The 12,074-nt window shown below is 38.7% G+C and overlaps 1 protein-coding gene across 1 annotated transcript in view; it reads left to right on the top strand.

Annotated features, from left to right (window-relative positions):
* MAK (male germ cell associated kinase) overlaps positions 1-12,074 on the top strand; it is a 97,761-nt gene that overhangs the window by 76,501 nt on the left and 9,186 nt on the right. Inside the window, exons 11-12 of the mRNA XM_007951715.1 lie at positions 6,686-6,817; positions 8,870-8,944. Of these exons, the coding sequence (XP_007949906.1) occupies positions 6,686-6,817; positions 8,870-8,944 (207 nt within the window). The remainder of the gene's footprint in view (positions 1-6,685; positions 6,818-8,869; positions 8,945-12,074) is intronic.

Genomic DNA, 12,074 nt, shown 5'->3' with positions numbered 1-12,074 from the left:
GGCTGCGATGATGGGCTCAAGTATAGCAGGGATTGTGGGGCTGGCGCGGGATCGGGCAGTGTTTCGTTCTGCTGTGCATGGGGTCACTATGAGTCAGAAATGACTCGACGGCACTTAACAACAACAACAAAACAGTAGCAATGAAGGAAGCGATAGCATGATTCATAAAGCAAATGAGCTCAGCATAGAAAATTATATGGAACAAAGAAATCGACACAGTGAAAAAGCACATGACAAAAATGACAGCAACAAATTCATATTTGGTGATAATTACATATTTGGCAAGGGACTTATCTCTAAGATTGATGGAAAACTCCAATGCCTCAACACCAAAGGAATTAACAATCCAAGACATGAATAGACACTTCACCAAGAAGGATATTCAGGTGGTCAGCTAATACATGAAAAGATGCTCACAATCATTAGCCATCAGAGAGATGTAAATCAAAACAATGAGATATACCATCTCACCCAGCACTGATGGCAAGGTTCAGTGAGACAGAAAATAACAAATGCTGGTGGGAATGTGGAGAGATTGGGACTCTCATACACTGTGAAGTGACACAACCACAGTGGAAAGCAATAAGGCGATTCCTTAGAAAGTTGAAATTGGAGATACCATTTGACTCAGCAATCCCATTACTAGATATATATCCTAGAGAGGTGAGAGCTAGGACATGCATGCTTATGTTCATCACAGCACTATTTACTATAGCAAAAAGATGGTAACAACTTACATGCCCACCAGCGAAAGAGTGGATGACCAAACTGTGGTACATACACATACTGGAATGCTGTACAGCACTAAAGAATAATGTAGAGTCTGCAAAACACCGCATAATATGGATGAACTTGGAGGACATTATGCTAAGTGAAATAAGTCAATCACAGAAGGACAAATATAATATTAATTAGTTGTTGTGGAGGGTCAAGGAAAGGTTTATATATGGAAGGGAACTTTCTTTGTTTGTTGCCAGGGATGGGAGCGGAGGGGAGGGAACTTTGCAAAAAAAAAAAAAGTGCATTGACCCATGTCACTTTAGTTTTGTGTATTTCACTGCACATAAATTATATTTCAATAAAATGCGTTAAAAAAAAAAAGATTGGAGTGGGTTGAAAAGTGATGAGAGGTGAGAAATCAAGACTTCAAATGTAGACAGCTCTTTGTAGAGATGTTGCTATGAAGAAGCACTGAGGAGTGAAGTCATGTCTGACGCCATAAGAAAACCAAAAACCCAAACACATTGCCGTCGAGTCAGATCTGACTCATAGCAACCCCTCCTTGGGTTTCCGAGGGGGTATCACTACAGAAGTAGATTGCCCAACCTTCCTTCCCCAACCTTCCTTCTGAGGAGTGGCTGGTGGGTTTGAACCACCAGCCTTCTGGTTAGCAGTCAAATACTTTAGGCACTATGCTACCTAAAGCTGGCACCATGAAGGGGAGGCTTAATGGAAGAGGCTCTGGAGCAAATACGCTTGTTAAAGAAAGGAGAGCATGCTCAGAAAGGGGAACGAGCAATGAAGTAGAGGAGGCGCATGAGTGGGTAATTGAGTTCCTTAACAAGGGGAGAGGAGTGTGAATCAAGGACATGAGACATGGGGTCCACTTTGGAAAGGAGCAGAGATACTTCTGTTGTAATTGAAGGAAAAACAGAATTGGTCTTTATTTTGTACATGTTAGTGTTGAAATAATGAGAGAGTTGTGGTCTGACTGCAAAAACAGAGATGTCAGAAAGTTCCTAGAAAAGAGATTTCTGGGGGACATTTTTCCCTGTTTTTTTTTTTAAAACAAGTACCTTAGTCTGACTGAAATTTAGTGAATCTATATAAGGAATTCTGGTGGCATAGTGCCTAAAGCATTTGACTGCTAACCAAACTGGTGGTTCAAACCCATGAGCCACTCCTCGGAAGGAAGGTTGGGCAATCTACTTCCATAGAGATGTTGTTGTTGTTGTTATGTGCCGTCGAGTCGGCCCCGACTCATAGCAACCCCTCCTTGGGTTTCCGAGGCAGTATCACTACGGAAGTAGGATTGCCCAACCTTCCTTCCGAGGAGTGGCTGGTGAGTTTGAACCGCCAGCCTTCTGGTTTCTGCCTCAGAAACCCAAAGAGGGGTCACTGTGAGTTGCAATGGACTCGATGGCAGTGAGTTTGAATGCGTATAGGAGTGAGCCATCTGGTGGTAGAAAAGACCACTATAAATTTTTAGCAAAAGGCAAATGGATCCAAATTGCCTCCTTTCATAGTTCTGCTTCCTCATGTGGTTTTTAGGAACATATATCGGATCTGATCTGATCTGTTTGGTCTGGACATTTTCTTTTGAACTAAAAAGGTCTAACAAATGGCAGATTAGTTTGAGTCAGAAGCATAGCTATAACATGTTGTTGTTGTTAGGTGCCATTGAGTCAATTCTGACTCATAGCCACCCTGTGTACAACAGAATGAAACACTGCCCAGTCCTGCACCTTCCTCACGATTGTTGTGTTTGAGCCCATTGTTGCAGCCACTGTGTCAATCCGTCTTGTTGAGGGTCTTCCCTTGATGCCCTTCTCCAGGGACTGGTCCCTCCTGATAATGTATCCAGAGTACATGAGATGCAGTCTTGCTGTCTTTGCTTCTGTGGAATATTCGGCTCTACTTCTTCCATGACAGATTTTTTCCTTCTTCTGGTAGTCCATGGCATATTGAACATTCTTCACCAACACTACAATTCACATCTGTCTTCCTTATTCTTCCTATCTTCCTTATTCATTGTCCAGCTTTTACAAGGCTAGAACTAGACTTAAGGAATATACAAAATTTAGAAGAATTGTTTGAAATCTAAACTTGAGCCTTTCAGTTGCCTAATTGGCATTCTTTGTCTTGAAGATGGTCCTTTAAGCTCTGGGTGAGGTTTGAGACCAGACTTGAGCTCAGTTCAAGTCACGTAGACAAACATTTATTGAGTACCTAATGTGGACCAGTCTCACTACAAAGGATAGAAACAGAGTAAGAAATTATCTGTGAAATTTGTTTATGATGTATAGTTATTTTTTGTTCAACTGTTTTTGTGGTAATTATATAGGTAATAAAACATTTTCTATTTTAGCAATCTTCATATGTACAGTTAAGTGACTGTTTTGGTTACCTAGTGCTCCTCTCACAAGAATATACCACAAATGGGGTGGCTTTAACAAACAGCAGTTTATTCTCTTACAGTTTGAAGGCTTTAACTCCAAGTTCAAAATGCCAGGCTCTAGGGGCTGGGTGAAAACCCCTTGACCTTGGACCTCAGCTCTGCCTCTTGCTCCTGGCCCACTGAAGCTAGAGGCATCTCTTCACTCAGGTAGCTACTGGCTGCTGAGGCCAACAGGTCCAAATTCGACAAATAAAATGGCACAATCCCAATGTTACCAAATAACATGGCAGGCCATTGATCCAAGTCCATTGAAGGTCCCAGAATCGACAGAGCATGGCAGGCTGCTGAACAATGACTCGGCTATATGCAGGGTTCAAGTGTACCATAAGCTGGAGACCATTCCCAAAGCTACTTCTTACACACGGGAAGCAAACCACATCCCTAAAGCAGCTACTGAGCTGCTTGTGATAGTTCCCACCATGGAATTGATTGCCAGTCTCATCATGGGAATAACTACCACTAGCTGCTCAGCCATTCAACCAGGCCCAGCCAAGTTGACACACAACCTTAACTACCACTGTTGTTGTTGTTATGTGCTGTTGAGTCGGACTCGACACATAGCAACCCCTCCTTGGGTTTCTGAGGCAGTATCACTACTGAAGTAGATTGCCCAACCTTCCTTCCGAGGAGTGTCTGGTGTGTTTGAACTGTCAGCCTTCTGGCTAGCAGTCAAGTGCCTTAGGCACTATGGTACCAGAGCTCCCTTAACTACCACAGTGACATTAAATATGTTCATCATGTTGTTCAACCATTGCCATTGACCATTCCCAAATTTTTCATCACCCTTAACAGAAGCTAAGTACATAGTTACTTTTATAATTTAGTATCTTCAGGAATAAAATAATAATAAAAATGTCCTTAGGGGTCCTCTCTTTTTCAGTGTAAAGCTCTGTGAGAAAGGACTTATGAAGCATCAACCTTTCGGATTATGGGAGCTATAGAAATGTACCATATAATTGCCGAGTAGCATGGCATTGTACTACAAGGACTGGCAGATCTATGACACTGGACTTCAGAGAAAGAGATGCAAGAGTCATAGTTAATTGACCTGATACTGACTGGTTGTGTTTTTGGAATAAGACTTTGAGATTCTGTTTTCTGTTACTTAGGTGGGCTTTCACTCATCTCTGAGCTTACCCTGTAAGCCTTAGGTACTTAATTATTGCAAGGTAGTTAATAACAAATAGAGTGTGCAGTGGACACACTAACCATCTTGGATTGGTGCTCTCTGGGTCTCATTCCCTGCTCCCAGACAAGGACAGTATCATGAATCGATGCCAAATGGCACCACTGGCAACTGGAAGAGCAGTTGCATGTGGAAGAGCACTCACACCTTAGCCCGTTTGAAACCCTGGTCTGTAGATTTTTCTCTAGTCCCACCCATCACTTACCACCCTTCTTTCCACCTTGTTTATGGAGAGTCCTGTGTCATTTTTATAGTTGCCTCTCCTACTGCTTTTTAAATTTCTTACCAGGGCACATGAATTCCTACCTGATCTAGCTCCCAGTCACTTCTCCAGCCTCATTTGGTACCACTTCCTTCTCTTGCTCCATCATTGCTGATGATCTTCCCTGAGTTCTTTCCCATCTCACATCCTCTGTGTAGCTGAGCCCTCGGCATCCTTCACATTTTAATTTAAAAAATTACTTTTTTTTTTTTTTTTTTAGGAAAAAAAAGGAAAGACTGGCTGAATTGCTTTGGTTATTTGCTCTCAGCACCAGATTCTTCTAAACACTTTTCACACTGCTAATTATAACTATTTATTGTCTCCCTTTTTATTAAAGTGGATTTTAAGACCCAAAATGGTAGAAACAGGGCTATTTTGTTCACCACTTTTCCTCCAATGCCACACATACTGTCTGCATGTAGTAGGTGTTCAATAAATATTTGCTAACTGACTTTTAACTTCCTTTGAGGTGACGGATGTTGATACATTGATTTCTACTTCTCCTTAACATACTGTTTGGTATTTACATTTGGTGACCTATAAAAGCTTGCAAACTAATACATGATTTAAAATTCTAGGCTGTGTCTGTTTTCAATAATTTTGGAGTCTCTGTCTTGGGAAAGACCTAGAATTAAACTAATTATCTTTAATAGTATATATGCTTACTTTTAAAAACCAACTACTTACAAATATTGCCAAGGATAATTGAATTTAGAAAGGTAAATTAAATATTCAGAGGCCTATTATTTGTGGAACTGTATTTATGAAAACAGTGTTCATTTAAAGAGATTATTATTTTTTCTCCTACTTTGCACTTTCTTTTTGGGTAAAGATATTTTTGATATGAACAATTGCCATACAGTGCATATTTTTTGTCAGGTGGTTGTCTATTAAGAAGCCAAAATCCATAAGGAATTATAATCTATAAGAAAGGGTAATGATTTATAAGAGAGTACTTCTTAGAGAACCAATAATAAGTAACATTTGAGGCCAAGCACTTCTATATTCAAAACAAGAGATATTATTATATGTCTCATAAATATGAAACCTTTCTAATGAACTCACTGTGTGAGAAGCAAAAGCTCATACTGCCTGGAGACAGTTGCTAATGTCCTAAGTTAATGGAGTCCTCAGTGATGATTTTTGTACCAGATTAAAAAACAAACAAACAAAAAAAGAAACCTCCATGTATGAGCCAAAGGCTTAGATGGCTCTCCCATCTCACAAGTTTAATCAAATAGAATTATCAGTGAAATGAAAACAATGTCAAGTAGTTTTCAAATCTTATAAACAAAACCAAAAATGTAGGTTAAAATAACTTTTTGACCACTCATACCTAAGTCTAGGGCTGACTCAACATATCACAGATTTCAGATAATCATAAAGAATTTAAACCATGCTCTTAAGTGCAATTCCAATACCTTCTCTTTTAGACTTGACGATGTCTAAGATACATATCATCCTTAAAGATCTGTCTTTGTATGTCCACTGTGTACTTCTGAGGCTCTCTTGAGTTCTTGGTCCCCTGTCAGTTGCCCCCACTACAGTAAGTGCTCCTCCAGAGTCTAGCACATAGTAAATGACGTGGAAAGCCATTGTTTTGAAGAAAAATTGTGTGTCACCTCAATTTTTACAAAACGTTTAACAAGAGTGTCAAATGTTTATTATTACTTAGCATATAGAAAGCATCTAATGTTTATAAAGTACATCATGTTGTTATGTGCTGTCGAGTCAGCCATGACTTATAGCGACCCCTCCTTGGGTTTCCGAGGCAGTATCACCACGGAAGTAGATTGCCCAACCTTCCTTTCGAGGAGTGGCTGGTGGGTTTGAACCGCCAGCCTTCTGGTTAGCAGTCAAGTGCCTTAGGCACTATGCTACCAGAGCTCCTACATCATGCTATGGTCCATCAAAAAGCAAGTATTTGCTACATTTTAACTTAAATTTATTTCCATTCTCTTTCCCAAATTATTTCTAGGCTCTGTTTGAATGTATTATATATTTCTCCTTGAAGTACATGATCACAAGCTCATCTTTGAAATGATTTTGTTCTCCTAAGGTATAAATCCTAAGAATGTGTCCTTGAAAGCCAGTAGAAAAGACGGGAACTCATACCCTTGGAGTAATCTGTTATTTCCTAAGTCGTTGGCACCCATTGGGGCAGAATTTGCTTTCAAAAGAAGTAATGCAGGTAAAGCAAGAATATATTTCAAATATAAATTTACATTTTTTTCTGTTACAGATATTTACTTTTAAATATATTGCAGCTGCCTTCTTCTATCTGGGATATGTGTACCCCTGCAGTACACAAAGATTTTCCAACTAGTACTTGAGCACAGATAGTTTTAAGGGAATCATTTGCCAGATCCTCACTTCTACGTGGATTCTTTCCTAAACCTGACCTGCCTGAGAAAGGTATCTCTATTCAGAGCGGTCATCCTCCCACTTTACAGAAAACAAGACTACTTTGCACTGCAGATTAAGGTGTACTTCCTGTTTCGCCAGGGGTAAAACTATCTGAGTCGCTAATCAAAAAACAATTTGATATACTGATGTCAGCGTTGAGAAAGTAAATAACTCTGAAGACTGGGGAACCAATCCATTTTCAGGTCAGGTGTTTTCCAGTTCTTAGTATACAAAAACTTGAAAGAAGACCTGATTGAGTTGTTACCTGACCAAAAACTAAACCCATGCCATCAGGTCAATTTCGACCCCTTTAGGGTCTTTGTGAGTTGTTAGCTTACAGATAATTTAAAATCATTTTTTATGGTAAGTTACTATCTGATTTTTAGCCTATACCTTAAAAGGAGTTCAAAGAATTTAGTGACAATGCTGTAATAAAACACCTTTCATTCCTAACTTTTTATCTATGTTGACAAAGTTTCTTAATGCTTCCATCTATAAAGATGAGAAATACTTTAAAACAGGAGGAAGGAAGGAAGAAGGAATAAAAAAAGTAGAATTGATGTTGAATGTAAGCACTAAGCTAAATTTCTAGCAATGTTGTTGTTGTTGTTGTTATGTGCCGTCGAGTCAAACCCGACTCATAGCGACCCCTCCTTGGGTTTCCGAGGCAGTATCACTACAGAAGTAGGATTGCCCAACCTTCCTTCCGAGGAGTGGCTGGTGGGTTTGAACCGCCAGCTGTCTGGTTAGCAGGCAAGTGTCTTAGCCACTATGCTACCAGAGTTTGTATATTCATTTATGGATACATGAATTACTTGAAAAATAGTCCTGTCCTCATAAGAGATGTTTCAAAAAACAACTTACTTTTCACATTTAATAACTGTAATTTATAATATTTTCCTTGTTTGATTAGTTATATACAGAGAATTATTATAACTATATCCAGAAAACAGTATTTTAACATTGTTACAAGAAAATTTTAAAAATAATTTTAATTTGTACATGTTGGGGGATCAATTAAAAAACTTTCTAGCCCAAAAATATATTTTGATAAAGTTTGGGGAGGTATGAATGAAAATTCAGTTTTAAGGAGTAAAAAAAGGATTAATGTGAAGTTTCTGACTGTTAAAAAGGAATTTGTTCATGTACTCTTTTAAAATCAATATTGATGAGCATAAAATCACTATGGTATTTGGATTCCATTGGTAATGTTTAAAGAAAAAATGTAATAGTTTTATTTTTAAATGCCAGTAATTACAATATGCCAGACATTACCTCGTTTGCAGCTGCTAAATTTATGCTGAAAAACTTTGGGTATAACTTAAAAGTCTGTAAGAAGAACAGAATTCTTTTTCTTAAAAAAAAAATGTAGGTACTATTGTATCAAAAAAGTTAAAAGATCACTATTGTACCAAGTAAGTAGTATACTGAGGTATTCTGATGTGACATCAACCCACTTTAGACTTTTTATGTTTTCAAGACTCAGCTATTAGGAGAAGAAAAAGGAAAAACTCAGCCATATCCACTTAACAGTGCTGAGATGTCCTGCACTGCAGCATATATAGTAACTTGCTTATTTTTACTTAGTTATTTAAAAATAATTTTCACTCTGAACTGATTATCCAAATAATCTGAAATTATAGCACTACAGCTTTGAGTATCAGGAGAAATATACAGTTGGCATCAAGTTAAAGTTGTGACAGACATGCGGGAACATTGCTCATTTTAAGTGGTCTTTCTGTATCTTTCCATGAATCATCTAATCCATTTTTCCTTTGCATTTGCTAAAACATTCTCCTTATTATTCACTCTTTCCTTCTATCTGCCTTCTCTTTAGAAGAAAGCATAATTAAACCAATTGAAAAACTATCATGTAATGAAAGTTTTCCTGACAAATTAGAGGACTCACAAGGTAATTTCTGAGTGTTATACAATTTGTTATTTGCATATCTTGTCCAGTTTTCCTTCTCTACATTTTCCCCCTAAGCCTGTCATGAAAGGCCTCCATGATGATGAAGGTCACTTGATTTTAGAAGTCAGAACAGGCCTGGGAGAAACACAAGTATTCCAAATGCTGTCAAGAACCTCTTTGGGTAGTGGTAGGGATGCTGGAACTAATTCCCTCTCAAAAATCTCATCTCTGTGTTTGGCTTCTTAAATTAGTTATGGCAAATTATGGAATCTAAGCAAATAATTCTGATGAAAATAAAATTAAAAGAATGTTTTCTAATTATATAATCATTTTTCCTAGAATAGGAACCTGGTGGTGCAGTGTTTAAGCCCTTGGCTGCTAACACAAAGGTCAGCAATTCACACCCACCAGCCATTCTGTGGGAGAAAGATGTGGCAATCTGCTTCCATAAAGAATAAACCAAAACCAAACCAAACTCAATGCCCTCAAGTCAATTCCAACTCATAGTGGCCCTTGTTGGGTTTTTAAAGCAGTAAATCTTTAATGAAGTAGATTGCTCCATCTTCCTTCAGAAGAGTGACTGGTGGGTTTGAACTGCCAACCTTCTAGTTAGCAGTCAAATACCTTAGGCACTGTGCCACCAGAGCTCCTTTCATAAAGAATAGAGCCTTGGAAACCTTAGGAGGCTGTTCTACTCTGTCCTATAGGGTCACTATGAGTCAGAATCAACTCTACAGCATTGTTTATTTTTTTTTCTTCTTTATATTCCTAGAATATTTTTTTAAAGAGTTCAGAAAATCATTTCTTAAATGTTAATCATTAGAAGATATTAGCCAGATTAATAGAGATGGTGCATCCTAGGGGCTCAGTGTCCCTGATTTAAACAGTGCTAACCACTGGCTCCCCCCTAAAAATTTGCATCTCACAGGTAATAAGCAGAGCCAAAATAATTTAAGTAGACCTAATTGTCCATCCACTTTTTGTCTTTATGCTCTCTTTCTCTAATAGGAAGAAGCATCATATAATTGCTAAATGCATGGCTTTTAGAGACTGGCATAATCCAATTCTCACACACACTTGCCTTCTTATTTTGGACAAGGTTTTAGGCTCTCTAAATCAGTTTCCTAAGTCAGTCAGGAAGGCGAGCCAGGCACCAGGAGCTTTTGGAGGTGGCTTTATGGGGAGGCCCAGAAGGGGTGCCGGGAACAGGGTTTGGAGCAGCTTTAAGGGAGACTAGGAAGTGAGCAGAGCAGTTTGGAACAACTAAGGGAACGAACTTGTCTGTCAGTTTGTCGTCCTGTGGTAGCTTACATGTTGCTATGAGGCTGAAAGCTATGCCACCAGTGTTGCAAATGCCAACAGCGTCACTCCTGGTGGATAGGTTTCAGTGGCTATTCCAGACTAGGACAGACTCAGAAGAAGGAAGAAGCCACCCAATTCTCAAAGAATTGGCCAATGAGATCCTTATCAATAGCAGTGAAACACTCTCTGATATATTACTGGAAAATGAATAGCCCTGAAACATTGTCCGATACAGTGCTGGAAGATGAGCCCCTCAGGTCAGAAGGCACTCAATACGACTGGGAAAGAGTTGCCTAGTAGAGCCAACTTTAATGATACGTATGGATGGAGTAAAGCTTTTGGGACCTCCATTTGCTGATATGGCACGACTCAACAAGAGAAGAAACAGCTGCAAACACTCATTAACAATTGGAACATGGAATGTACGAAGTATGAATCTAGGACAATTGGAAGTTGTCAGAAATGAAGTGGAACATATAAAGATCAATATCCTAGGCATTAGTGAGCTGTGGTTTTGGCCATTTTGAATCAGACAACCATATGATCGACTATACTAGGAATGACAGATTGAAGAGGAATGGTGTGTCATTCATCATCACAGAGATATTTCAAGATCTGTCAGTGATGGGGTAATATCCACATGCCTGCAAGGAAAACCAGTTCATACTACTATTATTCATATGTACCAACCACTAAAGCCAAAGATGAGGAAATTGAAGATTTTTACCAACTTCTGCAGTCTGAAATTGACTGAACATTCAATCAAGATGTGCTGATTATTACTGGTGAGTGGAATGCAAAAGTTGGGAACAAAGAAGAATCACCGGTAGTTGGAAAACATGGCCTTGGAGATAGAAATGCCGCTGGAGATCGCATGATAAAATTTTGGAAGACCATTGACGTATTCATTGCAAATACCTTTTTTCAACAGCACAAACAGCACCTATACACATGGGCTTCACCAGATGGAGTACACAGGAGTCAAACTGACTACATCTGTGGCAAGAGGAGATGGAAGAGCTCAATATCTTTAACCAAAACAAGGCTAGGAGCTGATTGTGGAACAGACCATCAGTTGCTCATATGCAACTTCAATTTCAAGTTGAAGACAATTAAAATAAGTCCAAGAGAGCTAAATTATTACCTTGATTATATCCCTCCTGAATTTAGAGACCATCTAAAGAATAGATTTGATGCATTGAACACCAGTGACAGAAAACCAGAGGAATTGTGGGATGACATCAATAACATCATCCATGAAGAAAGCAAAAAGTCATTAAAAAGACAGGAAAGGAAGAGAAGACCAAAATGGATGTCAGAAGAAACTCTGAAACTTGCCTTTGAATGGAGAGTAGCTAAAGCAAATGGAAGAAATGACAAGATAGAAGAGCTGAACAGAAGATTTCAAAGAGGAGCTTGAGAAGACAAACCAGTTATTATAATGAAATGGAGTTAAAAAACCAAAAGGGAAGAACATACTTGGTATTTCTTAAGCAGAAAGAACTGAAGAAAAAATTTAAACCTTGAATTGCAATATTCAAAGATTCTATGGGCAATATATTGAATGATGCAGGAAACATCAAAAGAAAATGGAAGGAATACATAGAGTCACTGTGTCAAAACGAATTGGTCAATGTTCATCCATTTCAGGAGGTGGCATATGATCAAGAACCAATGGTATTGAAGGAAGAAGTCGAAGCTGCACTTAAGGAACTGGCGAAAAACAAGGCTCTAGGAACTGACAGAATACCCATTGAGATATTTCAACAAACGGATACCCTGCTGGAGGCATTCACTTGGCTATGCCATGAGATTTGGAAGACATCTC

This window comes from Orycteropus afer, unplaced genomic scaffold (assembly GCF_000298275.1).
Source record: "Orycteropus afer afer isolate SDZICR_OR568_19922 unplaced genomic scaffold, OryAfe1.0 scaffold00012, whole genome shotgun sequence".
Taxonomy (NCBI): Eukaryota; Metazoa; Chordata; class Mammalia; order Tubulidentata; family Orycteropodidae; genus Orycteropus; species Orycteropus afer.
The sequence above is the reverse complement of the archived record's forward strand: the minus strand, read 5'-3'. Positions and strand labels throughout refer to the sequence as shown.